A 14429-nucleotide genomic window follows, 5' to 3' on the forward strand; every position below is an offset into this window, starting at 1 on the left:
TTAGAGTTTATTGGCTGCTCTCTGCTTCGGGGATTAAATCTGTCTCGTTGCTTAGGTTTGAAAGAAGTATGCAGAGATCAAACCTCAGATAACATCCTTTCCTAAGACAATTCCTAGGTGTTTTGCGGGCGGTGCGGCCCCGCTCCGGGCCGGCAGCGGGCGCGCTCGGCCCCGCGGCGGCGGCGGCTGGCGGGGCCCGCGCGGACGTGGCCGCGGAAGTGGGTGGCGGGGCCGGGCCGTACCACGCCGGGACAGGACGGGACGGGCTGGGCTGTGCCGTGCCGAGCCGCTCCGAACGGAGCCGCGCCGCCTCCCCGTGCCGAGCCGCATCCTCCGTGGGCGGCCGCCGACGGAGCCATGTCGCGGGGCAGCGGGAAGGGGCTCAGCCTGAAGGACAAGCTGGACGGGAACGAGCTGGACCTGAGCCTCTGCGACCTGAACGAGGTGCCGGTGCGGGAGCTGGTGAGTCTCCGGCCGCAGGCCCCCCGGCAGGGGTGGGGACCGGGAACCAGTCCCAGGGAAGGGGCAGCGTAGGGGAGCCGGATGTGCTGGGGGCTTGTGACCTGGCCTGCAGGTATTTAAAGCAGTGAGATTCTGTGTCCCGCGGGCCCGGCAGCTGCTCTTCACTGCTGTCCCAGGATAAGAACCTTTTTGGACCCAGAGATGGATCCGGAGATGACGTGACCTCGGAGCAGCCGCGGGGGATGGACAGACTGACGCGGGGGAAACCGCAGAGGCCGAAGCAGAGCTAGCAGGTGTCGGAGGGGCTCGGGTGAACCTCAATGTTCATTCAGTGCCTTATTTGTCTTTCAGGCTGCTCTTCCGAAAGCTACTATCTTGGATTTGTCCTGTAACAACCTCATTTCCTTGCCGGTAAGGTGCTAGAGAGCCTCCGTGGGGATGAATCTGCTGGGAAATATTTTGAAAGATAACTGGTGCTACAGTAGAGGCTCACCAGGCACTGTGGAACTAGCACTATCCCTGCCCTGTGGTGGCTGAATGACTCCGTTGTCAGTGACAGGTCAGTGCTGGCAGTGGATTTGGCTGAGGCAGGAGAGAGTACAGGGTTGAACTGTGTGAAGATTGCAGTACATTCCTTCCAGAGCATCCCCAGGTGAATGCAGAGGAGTTTCATCAGCAGTGGAGACTTGGGTTTGTTCCTGTTGTATTGTCATCCATAACCTTCTTGGACTGTCTTATCTGTCCCACTGTGTCTCACCTCTGTCTTCCAAGGCAGAGGAGGAGAGCGATTTTCCTCCATCACAGTCCTGTACTAAGTCAAGGATTTGTGCCTGATGTGAGGTGCAGGCTGCCTCCACGTACTTTCTGCTGAGGTTCTTCCATAAGGGTGCTGACCAGCTTTCTCTGGGTTTTCTTTGTTTGGGTTTTAGTCAGACTTCTGCAGTTTGATGCATCTGGTGAAACTGGATTTGAGTAAAAATCGGTTGCAACAGCTGCCCTTGGACTTTGGCCGCCTGATCAATCTGCAGCATCTGGACCTTCTGAACAACCGCTTGGTCACCCTGCCAGTCAGCTTTGCACAGCTCAAGGTAAAACTGTTTGCTGAGCAGTTATGTAAAGCTTTGGGATGCAGCCCAGGGTCTTGTGATCCTGCTCAAGTTGACTTCTCTGGTAAAGCATCCATCCTGCTGACTACCCATTCCAAAATTCACCTGGCTCTGCACCGCAGCTCAGTGAAAATCCTCTCAATCTATTGAAAACATCTCTGCTCATTTTCTTTACCTGTTTCATTCATGTGAAAACTAAGCAGTTCTTTGCTTCTGCTTTGGATCTCTTAAATAATTCCAAGACTGCTGTGCTCTTATAGTCTCCCCTTTGTTGTGCTTTTTTGCAGAACCTGAAGTGGCTGGATCTGAAGGACAATCCCCTGGATCCTGTCCTGGCTAAAGTGGCAGGAGACTGTCTGGATGAGAAGCAGTGTAAGCAGGCTGCTGTCAAGGTAAGGAGTCTGCTTTTATTCTATTTTGTTTTTTTCCTTTCATGGCTTTCCTAGTGATTCTTCCTCTGTTTGCTTAGCAAGCTGGGCAGCTGCTGCAGGAGCCTGAAGTTTCTTCAGGGAGTGAGGGGCAGGCCCACTGCACTGACTCCACTCCTGCTGTGCCTGTGGAGAGCAAACACCTGGCTGAGGAGGATGCTTCTCCGTTAGTGGAGTTGAGAGGATTAAATGCTGGTTGTCAAGAAAGTTGAGGCATAATCAGACATAATAATCCATGCCTGTGCTGATATAACAAAAACCTCTGGAGAAGTTCTGGCAAACATAAATAGAAATGTTCTGTGTTCCTCTGTATCACTGAGCACCAGTTTGCTGCATTTGTTTTAAATGGGAAGATCCGTTTTTCAGCAACAGAGACTCACATAAGTTGTGAGTTCTTTTCAGAGCTGTAGGGGTAGGTGAGGGTTGGGGGCCAGCCCCAGCTGCCTGTCCTCAGCCACACTCCATCTGTTCTGTTCTGAACTGACTGTGCCACCAGGCTTCTGCACAGCCCTCAGGTTGTTTCCTTGGCCCTTTAAGGTACTGCAGCACATGAAAGCAATCCAGTCCGAGCAAGATCGACAACGGCAGCAGAAACTCCAGGCAGAGAGAGGTAGGCACAAAGACCCCCCACGTGCTGTCTGCTGACGACTGCTCTTGGTCTCTCTAACACACCCAAACATTCTGATCACCATCTAACAAATTGCCATGTAACACATACTTGTAGTCACCTGAGCCCACACTACTCAGGGAGTAGTAGGATAAAAGGGCTGGAGGGAGAAAGGTAGCAGGGGGGTAAGTATGTGATTTCCTGGCCTGAGGAATAGTTAAATCTCTGGATGGAATGTGCTATAGGTTACCTATAAAAACATGAAAAAAAGCACAGCAAAGTACAAGGTATGTAAATACTGAAAAAAAAAAAGATAAAAAAGATAAAAAAGAGGATAGTTGTTTAATTGGTTTCCTCATTCCAGTTGGGATAATAAGGTAATAAGTAAAATGGCAGTGACAACCCTTTATATAAAAGGGAAAAACTTGCTGTTAACCCCCAGAAATGGAGAAGAAGCGTGAAGCAGAACAGCGAGCAAAGGAGGCTCAGGAGAGAGAACTGCGGAAGCGAGAGAAGGCAGAGGAAAAGGAACGCAGAAGGCGGGAGTACGATGCTCAGAAAGCTGCAAAACAGGAGATGGAAAAGAAAACTAAAAAGGAAACAGTGCACACCCGAAGTAAGTAGTGTCCATTTTGGGTGGGATTGTGTCAGGTTTTATTGTCATCAGATTGTGATGCTGCCAGAATTGCTTTCATGCAGCTCAGGTACTGGGAGACAATGGGAGAGGGTAGGGGGGAACTTGTAGGAGTTCTGATAAACTCTGCTACTGTGCCCTGTTCCCCTTTGCCCGTGTTCCCATGAACTGAGGAGCTACAAGTCAGGACGTTCTCAAGCTGTTTGTAGTGAGAACTTCCCTTCACTCATTTTTCTTAAGTCTACTGAACTACCTTTGCATAATCAGATCTTGTGCAACACAGAGGTGCTTTACACCCTCTTCACTGCTGCCCGTGAAACTGGATCTGAAACTTTTCATCATAAGCAGTAAATCCTGCACATATACTTATTTATCAGAGCTAAGTGATGAAAATTCACAACAAAGGCCAGCTGCAGCAGAGGATTAAGCATCTTATCTGAACAGTTTGTTTTTGAGCAGCCTGTTCTAGTTGATGAATTGCTCACATTCTGTCCTGTTGATGTTCTCCCTGCAGAGCCGGCCTCCAGCTCCCGTCCCGCTCAGCGCCCCCGGCACAAGCTCTCGTGGTCGCGGTCGGTGCTGAGGGTCCTGCTCTTTGTGCTGTTCTGCATCCTCTGTGCTCTGGTTGCCTGCAAGCTGACGGAGCTGCAGCATCAACCTCTGTGCGTCAGCGTGAACACCCTCTACGAGGACGTGTTGGCTGCTCTGCAGAACCACAAAACCCTGCAGAACATGCTACAGCACAACTCCAAGTAGTGACTGTCCTGGGTGGGCACTTGCTTCATCAGCATCTCCTTCCACCATCTACACAGCCAGAATTCCTATGGAATTGTGTTCTGATGAAACTGCTTTGAACCAGTCAGCATTGGTTTGCTGGTCCACTCCACAGAGCAGAGCTATTGTTCAGACCATCTTTGTTGTGCATGTCTCTCAGCCGGCCTGTAACTCCCATTATTTGTGCACGTTAACCTAAACTTGTTACCACTCCTTGCCTCAAAGTGGTGTCCACCAGGATTGTGAGGTATAGGAAGCTAACTGTCTGTAGGAATGGGAACAAGCAGCCCTCACATCACCTGGGTGAGACAGCTGTAGCTCTGAGCTGGAGGTTGAAGGTTTTCAATACGTATCCATTCCTCGCTCTCATTTCTGTTCCTGCTAAAATTGGTGATATGGCTGTATGGGAATAATACACTAAGGCCCCACTCCAGGACCAATTGCAAGCATGTAAGATGGCTGTGCATCCCTGTGTTGGAGCAAAGAGGCTGATGTGCTATTGAAAGGAGCTGAAAATTTTCAATACAACAGTTTTCACAGCAATTTGTCTGAACTGGATGTTTATGTTGTTAACATGGTTTTAATTTTTAAATTAGACCTTTTAGGAACAGCCACAAATTATTTCCAAGTACATGGGAATCATTGCTGCCTGCTGCAGCTGCAAAAGCAGCACTGGGTGGCACTGTGGGAGCACTGCTGGCAGGAAAGGGGAAGGCTCAGGGCTGGGGGAAGGCTGGGAGGTTTGGTGGCTTGCACCTCAAGAGGAAAACTCATCTCTGCAATGGTCTGTGAATTATTTAGAATTTCCTTTAAAATTATTTAAAATAATTAATTTTAAAATTTCCTTAAGAAATCCTCATCAAGCAGAAGTTTTTTATATTCTTAAGGGCTTCTTCTCACACCTGGGATTATTGCTGCCAGGAGCAGTGCTATGGGGAAACCATCAAGGCAGTAAACTTCCATTTTTCTGTAACCTGATGATAAGATTGTGGTTCCCTGAATATCACACAGGAGAGAGCAGCAGCAAAAGTATCAGATAAAATAAAGGAAGGGCTGCCTCTGCCTTAGGAGGGTGCATGTTTTCAAAGCTTCCTTCCAACACCTTTAAGCTTTGCTTTGGGTGTCTAACTCATCCCATTCTTTTAAAAGATCCTTACTCCCTATCCAGAAATGTTCAGGAAAATGAAAAACAGCATCGAAAGCAATGTTTCCTCCATGCAGCCCTTCCTGCTAACACCCAGACGAATGTTGCATAGGTTGGTGAGCACCAGCCTTTCACAATTTCTAGATTCGAGTCAGCAGCACTTCTGACCAGGCCAGGGCTCCCGCTGGATGCCTGGAATGAGCAGGGCAGGTAGGGATTTTTCCTCTGGAGGCAGCAGGGTTCTAAAGAGTTAACTTCCACACATGGGAAGTGGCAGTTTAATTCTCTGAGCACTCATCTCAGCAGTGCTCTTACAAAGACCCCCAACTGTAGTTGCGTGCACCCAAGTGCTGATGGCTGCACAGACAGGCCGTGGTCCCCAATCTAATTAAAAGGAAGCTTTTTCTGCCAACTGTTTAGACCTCATAATTCCAGCACATATAATCAGATTTCAAGACCATCTCTAAATTAAGCTGTCTGGAGACTGAATCAGAGCACTCTAAACTTATATCTGAAAATTAGTCTTAGTCATTCCCATCTGCTACAGCAGAACAATGAGAGGCTGTTTTGTGAGGTAAAGTTCTTTCACCTCGCTAGATGTTGCTCTATCATCAGTATTTGTCCCAAAGGAGGGAGAAGGTAAGTCCTTGCAGTTCAGGAGAGCAACAGGAAGAATTCCTTTCAACAGAGGACATACCTGTCTATGTTCAAGACGCCATGTTAAGGAGCAAGGTTATTCTTCAAAATTATTTATTTTATAGAAAGACAAATAAAACAACATCAGTACTATAAGCTGTGTGCAACTCGTGTGCTTATGGAAGATGTTCACCATCTTTCTTGTGTAAACTGATATTCAGCAACTTTATCCAACTTTTTTCCTGCTACAATAAAGTCTAAATGTGCTTCAAGGATCAGTGAGTGTTATCTAAGCACTTCTTCACAGAAGAAAACTGAAAACTTGACAAATGGTAAAACCCTAATTCCCTGGAGCTACCCAGTGAAATCCAGAACTGAACAGTTAACTGGACAAACAGTAAAACCCTTTGTCCCTGTGCTACCCAGTGAAATCCAGGCAGAGGTCAGGATCGTGGGAAGTCATCTGCAGGTAGATGCGTCGGGACAGCTCGGGCCCGATGCGCCGGGCGGTGGCGGTCACACCCTCCCCACGGTGCACGGGGATATTGGCCAGCAAGTTCTCCCGCTCCTGCTCCGAGGAGCATCTCTCATAGGCCTGAAAGCAACACAAAGGGAACAATGGCATCACCCACTTGCATCCATTGCTCAAAAAACCAATCAAAGCTATGCACCTGTACCTGCTCTACCCTTCCACAATGTCAACTCGTTTTTCACTTGGTCTCTGCCCCAAGTCCCATCTTGAGCTTGGAGAGTGGAGCCAGTGCTGCTCCCTCAGTGGGAAGCCAGAACACTGGATGCTAAGGAATCAGTTCCTTCCCTAACTTACTGGACCACTCATACAGAATCACTGTGTCTAATTTAATACTGATTAAATTACTTCTTCCACCCCCTGCATGAGCTGGCTGCCTGCACACAGTGCTGGGTATCCCTGAGGCATCCTCACCTGGATCAGAAGCTGAGGAGAAGGGTAGGCAGACACGATAGCCTCAGCCATCTCAGGGCTGACACGGTTAAATTGCTGTATCTGCCTCTTCCAAACTTTGAAGAGACCCTTTCCGGAAGGATCCACCTTCACCCCTCCGAAGCAGCCCTTCTCTAAGTAGAAAGAGAACCCTGTGTTCTCTCGCTCTCGCCTAGGGAGAACAAGGAATGAGGAAACAAAGGAGACAATGAGGCTGTGAAGAAAATCCTGTCCCTGCCATCTGTTGTCAAAGAGCCAGGGCGCCATCCCTCTCTTGAGCTGTCAGAGACACGACTGACATCAAAGGAAACATGAACAATTTGACTCTGTTTTCTTTACATACATTACCAATTTAAGACCCAGATTGCTACTGAAAAAGAAACAATCCTGTATTCAGCAGCAATCCTGACACAAGCCAACTTGCAGACAAAGTGGTAAACAAGAATTCACCTTCTGGCTGTCAAGCATAATAAAACACTTTCAGATGTCATTTTTAATGACATCTCATCTCGTGTCATGGCTGACATGAAAATCCAGCAGCTGCTGTGATAGGAATGCCAGGATTGCGTGAGACTGCACAAGATGGCTTTCTTAGCTATCACTATGCAACAAGCTGCTGTCTTCCCTTATCAATGGAAAGAGCCAACTGGTTCATTCTCAGGCACGTCTCTTGGTTACACACTGGAGAAGAAAAGCTGGCACTCTTAAGAGCCAACCCTACTCACATTCCCTTCCCACTCCAAAAATCTGACTCAGAACAAGAGCTGTACTTGATGTCAAGGCTCCAGTGTGAAAGCCGAAGGTGGTGAGGCACTGGAAGAAATTGCCCAAGGAAGTTGCAGATACCCCGTCCCTGGAAGTGTTCAGTGCCAGGCTGGATGGAGCACTAAGCAATATGGTCTAGTGGAAGGTGTCCCTGCCCATGGCAGGGGGTTGGATTAGATGATCTTTAAGGTCCCTTCCAATCCAAACTAGCCTGTGACTATGAAACCAGGGCCCCCTCTGTAGGCAGGACATCAATTTCAAGAACCAGTTCTGTGCTGAAGGAGCTGCAATAGCAGCTGCTCTGCCACCTGCACCTTTAAAAGCCATTACACCCCGTGTTGTACCTGCCCTTCCTTCACAGCAGCTTAAAGTGCAGCCTCTCCAAAGGCAGGACCAAACCTCCTCTGTGTACTCACTTGTATGGTGCCTCAGCCACAGCTTTTGTGAACATAGTGGCATATTCCCCAAGCTCCTCACTACTCTCAAAAATGCTGATTTGGACTTGTGTGCTCAGCTGCAGATCCACCAGGGCCTGTATCACCATTGGGAACAACAAATGGCACAATCAGTTTTGTTGCATCAAATTCTATTTTTGTCTGAAGCAGAAAAGGGTCACAAACGTCCTGCTGTAGGACAAGAACCTTCACTCTCTTTCCATTTTGGAAACAGTTAACTTAAGACAGTGAAGTATTTAGAGGCAGTCTGTCTCCCAACAGTTAATATCACCTCAGTGTCCTCTGAGCTACCTCAGCTCCTCTGTGGCTGTTGTTACAAACAGGCCACCACCAGTGGGCTTTGCCAATGGGCCATGAAGGGCAAGAGGTGCTGAGACTGACACCAGTATCCAGATGAATGAGACACATCAGTCTGTGTGGGAGCAGTACATGACTGAGCAGTGGGGAGCTGAACCCAAAGAGCTCTGTCCACAGACTGATGGAATAATGAACAATGGAAGCCACACACTCCCATCCACAGAGTTGTGTGACTGGGTCAAATGTTCAAGTACTGGGAGACAACAGATGATGGCTGCATGTCTGTTTTAAAAGCACTCACTTCTTTCACATCCATTCTGGATAAGTTCAGGCCAGAATCCTTAACCTGTTTTTTTCTCCTTTCTCCCCGTTTCTCTTGATTCCCACTCGCTGCTGTCTGTCGCAGCCTGTGTTTTGGCTGAACTTGGAGAGACCTAAAAAGAGTAAAGTAAGGCTGGGGTGACAGTCTGGATGGACCTTTGCTTCTGTTTCTGTATAAAAAGTGATGGAACAGTTCTGGGATTACCTCTTATACTCCAGTCTTTGCTAGAAGGAATTAACAATTAACCTATGGCATTTTTCAAGGCTAGAGAAAACACAGAAACATTTGGAGGGAAGAAGTCTAACCTGAAATAATTTTCTACCCCAACTACTGCCAGAGCCAGAATTCTCCCAGGCATTTTCTCCATCATATGAGCTACATGGCTCTGCAGGGTCTCCTTCTGCCTTTCTGCACAGCCATCAGCGTTCTACAAAGATGAATGGGAAAAACAAGGAGTTAAACCATTTTGAGGTATACAGAAGAGCACAGCAAATTATGGCCCTGGTTGCAGGTCTGCAGATGAGTCTGTTCACCCTTGCTCTTCAGGGCAAACAGGCAATACTTGATCCCATGTGAAGTTAGAGCAGAAAGAAAGAAAAAAATAAACCCACTTGATGTAACAATGCAACTCTTCAGGAACGTGTGAAAAATTTTAAATAGCAAAGAAAGCTTGTCAGAACTTTACATTATACAACCCCATTAATGGCTCCTAAAGCCAGATTTTGGTTTTAGTGAAGCCCTGCTTTCCTCCCACACCAGAACGTTCTTGCCACTAAGAGGGATGACAAAACACTGGTTTTGCATCAAGGCAGGTCAGGGGCACAAAAGTCATAAGTGTTCTCACTTGCTTGTAGCTGTGAGCCATGAACAAAAACTCCTCCAAGCGAAGCAGAACCAGGACATTTGGTTCTTCTGTCCATTCATCTCCTCCTCCCATCTGTTCAGATATGAAAACAAACAGGCCACAGTCTGTTTAGAATTCAGTCAGACTCCCACTCAGAGCTCTGAGCAGGGAGATTAGAGGGTGTTTACTTGGGTTGCTAAATACTAACGCCTGCAAATAACACATGAAGAAAAGGGCAGGATTTTCAGAATTTTGCTCGCATACCTGTGATGACACTTTCTTCCTCCTCCAGGTGATGCTGCAGGGAACAGTGTGGTTCTCAAACACACAGGAATAACTGGCAGCCTGCAAAGCACTAAGGATCTGCTCACCGCCTTCTACCTGTAAGATGACTGAAATCGATGCACGGGTCAGGCCTCCAGAGAGAGGAGACAACAGTCAGTACAAGGCAGGTGCAGGCTGTGAGGACAACTACCTGGATCTAGCACCACTGTTATGTATTTCTGGCACTCTCCTGGCCGCTGAGCTTTCAGCATCTTGGCAACGGCTCTCTTCTTCTCTTTCTCCTCCTCCTGCTCCCTCCTCTTTGCTTCCTGCTCCCTCCTTCTCTGCAACGCATTCTGGAAGATTGCCTCCTGCTCCTTCGGACTATATTGTCGCTTCTTGAGAGGGAGCGATGTTTCTGGCCTTTCTCTGCTTACCGGGGGGCTACTAGGCCTGTCTGAGTCGACTGGCAAGGAGCACAAGGAGGATTTCTCAGCACTGCGTGCACTATTCTCACTGTCACAAGTCACTTCTCCAGACGGCGCCAGGACTTCCCGCAGCCCTTCGCTCCCAGGAGCCATCAGGTCACCGCTAGCACAAAGCCCACATGCCTCTCCCGTATCGCCAGCGCTCAGGTTGGCAGGCTCAGGCACCGCTCCCACCCTCATCTTGACCCTCTCATCCAAAGGGACGATGTCCATCATCTCCTCATCCACCTCTTCGCTCCCGCTGCTCACCAGCTTGACAACCTCTGCCGCTTCAGGATTAGGAGACGGCGGCCGCGGGCGGCTCGGCTCGCCGCAGCATGGGGACGGCTGCAGCAGGTAGGCCAGGGAGGGCAGGTTCTCCTCCTCGCTGCCCTCAGACTCGCTCTCCGCCATCCCCCGTCTCCTCGGAGGCATCCGCGCCCGCCTGAGGGGGAAGCCCGCGCCGGCCGCTGGTTGGCCCGAAGGCGCGTGCGGTGGGCGGCGATTGGTCCGAACGCTCGCGACGGCGTGAGCTCGGACCAATGGCCGCCCAGCGCGTGCGCGTGCGTGTGGCCTTCCCAGAGGCAAGAGGAAGTAGCGCCATCAAGATGGCGGCGCTGGGACGGCTCTGTGAGTGAGGGCCGCTCACTGCCCTCTGAGCGGGGGGAGCGGGAAGGATGAGCTCGGGAGAAGGTGGCCCAGGGAGGTCACCCCGCGGGATGTGGCGCCCCCGGTGGGATGCCATCGCCAGCAGCGCGAGGCTAAGGCTTTCGCCTTTGCCTGGAGCTGAGGCGGAGCTGTGGTGATGGGGCGGGTTTGTGTATGTGAAACTGTAACTGTAATTCGTCTTTGTCTGATTTCCTGTAAATTTTCAAGTCTCAGAGGCTTTAATTTACTAAATGGGTCGTCTCCTGAAATTAATGGGGTTTTGTTTTCCTCAACAGTATTTCATAGAATTACGGACAGGTTTGGTTTGGAAACAACCTTAAAGATCATCTTGTTCCAATCCCCTGCCATGGGCAGGAGCGCCTTCCATTAGGCCAGGCTGCTGCAAGCCCCATCCAGCCTGGGCTTGAACACTTCCAGTGATGGGACTCAGTATTTCCAGCTCACTGAGTATCCGTGATGATTTAATTGAATTAAACTAGTGGCTTTGCTCAGGTTAAGGAAAAAAGATAACCACTGTTCTGCACTAACCTGCTGCTAACCAGGCTAAATAGAGGGATTCAGAAAAATTAGGTCTGGCTCCTAATTGCATGAAAGGTGGTACTGAAGAGATTTTTAAGATAATGATGTTGTTCTTTCTCCTAACCTAGTTCTAAGCACTCCCCATACAAGCCTGGTTGCTGTCAGATGGGCTTCTAAGAAAAGCGGGGGCAGCTCGAAAAACCTGGGTGGCCGCAGCCCTGGGAAACGCTACGGATTCAAAAAAGTCGAAGGTGGGTCTGAGTATCTCATTTGCATTTCACTGGGTTTTTCACAGCTTCTCTCCCCTGATACGTGTCAGTTGCTGAGTCTTTCAGGAGATGTGCAGGGCGCTTTTCCAGGAGAAGGGGAGGATCAGTGAAACCTAGTGATCAAGGGTCGTTGGTGGGAGGGCAGGGTGAGTCAGCTCCCCTCACCACGGCTGCCAGCCAGAATTGCCTACAGAAAACGTACTTTGGTTCTAACTTTGCCTCTCCAGAGAGCCCAGGAGGAGGGGACACTGTGGGACACCTCATAACTGCCCTGCACTTTCCTCCCACGCTGGGTGGAAAAACTGAGCACTTCCAGTGTTTACAAAGGAGAGAATTCAGAGGCTTAGTAGGAGTCAGAGTGCAGAGTCTTGCAGCTGAGTGCTTAATAATTACTAGCTTTGCTGATGGAAACACATCAATGTAAATGTAATAAAACAAATGCCTTCAGCAGCCAGAAAATGCCCTGTAGCCTAGAAGCAGTCTTTTCAGAGATTTGACTTTTTGCTATGATCTATCCATTGCACTTTTATTTCCTGCTAAAAGCATTTTTGTTCAGATGCTTTTAGCGTTTGAAGCCATTTTTCCTTAGAAAATGCCTACACAAAGCTGTGATTTGTAATTCCTGGAATCAGTTGTGTTTCTGCCAGGGCTCTGGGGAGCTGTTTGTCTGACTGTGTCACTCGGTTGCAGGTGCATTTGTCCATGCAGGAAACATTTTGGCTACACAGCGGTTGATCCGCTGGCACCCCGGCGCTCACGTAAGGCCTTTTCTTTTCTCTCTCTTCGGTTCCCAGAGAACAGCAGTCCCCTGCAGAGTCCCACATTAACTGCCTCCACTCTTTCAGCCTCATTCTTAATGCTCATCCCTGTGTTCTCTGGTGTTAGTCACAGAGCCTGCTCAGAGCCTCACCTGTGTTCACGGGACTCAGGGAAGGTCTGCAAGTAATAAATATCCCAGAACACTTCTGTGACCTGACTGGGCACTTGTGCTTCAGGGTGGAATGGGTATCTCATGTCTTCATACTGAGCACCATTGCAAACTGGTTGCTGGAAGCAAGTTGTGCAATTTTATTTAAAAAAAAAAACAAAGCAACGGATGCTGTTGAAGCCAGGATATCAAATAAGGCAGACCAGTGATCAGATCTGCTTTATTTGTGGATCTCCAGCCTCTCCTTTCTAATGCTCCTCCTCCTCTCCCAGGTGGGGATGGGCCATAACAAGACACTCTATGCCCTGGAGGACGGGATTGTGAGATACACCAAAGAGGTCTACGTGCCCCCACCCCGCAGCAGCGAGAGCAGGGATGTCATTTGCCAGCTGCCCAAAGGAGCAGTCCTTTATAAAACTTTTATCAGTGTTGTCCCTACCACAGAGGTAGGAAGCTTCAAACTCGTCACCATGCTGTGAACCTGCTGTGTCACGTGGGCACAGATGGAAAGGACAGACCACTACAGCTGTGCTGGCATCTGAAGACAAGAGTGGCACTGAAGATACCACTTCAGAACTTGGTTTTGCTCCTGAAGCCCTTGTGATCTGTGTGCCAGCACTGAAATCACCTGCTGGCATTTTTAAGAGTGTTTAATAAATGCTGTGGGGCAGCTGGAGGTCTTGGCTGCTCATGGAATGTGTTACCATGGTCATTTAGTATCCAGAGAGCCTGGTCTGTTGTGCCACTAGATGAATTCCCTCTGCAATCACTCTTGTGTCAGTACTTGTCCTGCTAATAATTCCCTCTGGTTTTGCTCATTTTTAGTCATTACTGTTCTATTTGTACCTTAATTCACAATATTGCAGAACAGATCCTTTTCCACGTGCACCTAATGCTGTGTACCAGGAAGTTGGATTTTTCCCTCTACCTCACTCACCTCAATGATTAACTTAGATATCTGAGTGTTACAGTCACTGGCCATGTGAGCCAAGTTCACAGGCCTAACTCTAACTCATTACTAAGTTCAGAGGGTCTGGCAGGATGCCCAAATCTGGACTGGTATATGAAGCTCAGCAGCTGGAGGTATATGATAAAGTATTATCCAGGATACTCATCCTTTTATCTTTGAGTCATTACGTGACATTTTTGAGCTTGTATTGCTCAAAATAAAGGACCCCCAATGTGTTGTGCCCAAACGAACTGATCTCATTTTATCTACAGGTTTGTAAACAATTTGAAACATTGACTCTGCAGTAGAAAACAGGTTATCAAAATCAGTAGTGTAAGGACACCGGTGTTGACATTATTTAGACAGTTTTGCTGCTCTGCAGAAGATCAGGTGAACTGGGTCAGCCACATGTGTCCACCTGTGCTTCACTGTCTTCCTGTAGACCCTCCAGCTGTTCAGTTCATGCATCTGTCCTTTCCCATCCTGCAAATGCAGTCCCATGGTTCATTTTGGTGGTCCATATTTGGGTATAACCCATGGAGCCTCTCCAAATCCGTGTGTGAGGTCTGTACAGTGCTGCTGTCAGTCACAGAGGCTGTTGGTGCCAGCACACGCAGCAATGTGCTCCAAAGCACGTCCCTTCTGCCACTCACAGGTGAGGATTTCCACCTGCAGACAATCCAGATACAGTAAAACACTTGATAACCTAAGAAACAGGTGAAGCAGCACACCACCACCCATGCCTGAGGTCTGATCCTTTGTATAGCCAGCAGTGCTGCCTCACAGAGGTATGAAATGCTGCTCCTGAGGAGCTCTGGCCTAGCAGACCTTCCCCTTGGCTTTGCCCTGTGCAGCTCCAGCAGCTGGACCTTTGACTTTGGTGTTTGCCAGAGAAGAGTGAGGAGATGTCCCTGGTTCCGCTGCCCAGT

The 14429-nt window shown here is 48.8% G+C and overlaps 3 protein-coding genes across 3 annotated transcripts; 2 read left to right on the forward strand and 1 right to left on the reverse strand.

Annotated features, from left to right (window-relative positions):
* Window positions 1-207: 207 nt before the first annotated feature.
* Window positions 208-4554, forward strand: LRRC59 (leucine rich repeat containing 59). The gene is made up of 7 exons (XM_066200446.1): window positions 208-462; window positions 814-873; window positions 1392-1550; window positions 1856-1960; window positions 2534-2606; window positions 3046-3219; window positions 3752-4554. Exons 1-7 carry the CDS (start codon window positions 358-360, stop codon window positions 3991-3993), a joined length of 918 nt encoding a protein of 305 aa, XP_066056543.1. The 5' UTR covers window positions 208-357; the 3' UTR covers window positions 3994-4554.
* Window positions 4555-5730: 1176 nt separating this feature from the next.
* Window positions 5731-10598, reverse strand: EME1 (essential meiotic structure-specific endonuclease 1). Its single transcript, XM_066200445.1, has 8 exons — window positions 9911-10598; window positions 9700-9827; window positions 9436-9528; window positions 8897-9018; window positions 8571-8703; window positions 7934-8049; window positions 6735-6924; window positions 5731-6386 (listed from the first exon to the last, which is right to left on the reverse strand). Exons 1-8 carry the CDS (start codon window positions 10578-10580, stop codon window positions 6210-6212), a joined length of 1629 nt encoding a protein of 542 aa, XP_066056542.1. The 5' UTR covers window positions 10581-10598; the 3' UTR covers window positions 5731-6209.
* Window positions 10599-10740: 142 nt separating this feature from the next.
* On the forward strand, window positions 10741-13645 carry MRPL27 (mitochondrial ribosomal protein L27). The gene is made up of 4 exons (XM_066200631.1): window positions 10741-10796; window positions 11483-11605; window positions 12314-12381; window positions 12824-13645. Exons 1-4 carry the CDS (start codon window positions 10775-10777, stop codon window positions 13028-13030), a joined length of 420 nt encoding a protein of 139 aa, XP_066056728.1. The 5' UTR covers window positions 10741-10774; the 3' UTR covers window positions 13031-13645.
* Window positions 13646-14429: the final 784 nt, after the last annotated feature.

The sequence above is a fragment of the Chamaea fasciata genome, unplaced genomic scaffold (genome assembly GCF_029207755.1).
Source record: "Chamaea fasciata isolate MVZ Bird 193981 ecotype frontalis unplaced genomic scaffold, bChaFas1.0.hap1 SCAF_19, whole genome shotgun sequence".
Lineage (NCBI taxonomy): Eukaryota > Metazoa > Chordata > Aves > Passeriformes > Sylviidae > Chamaea > Chamaea fasciata.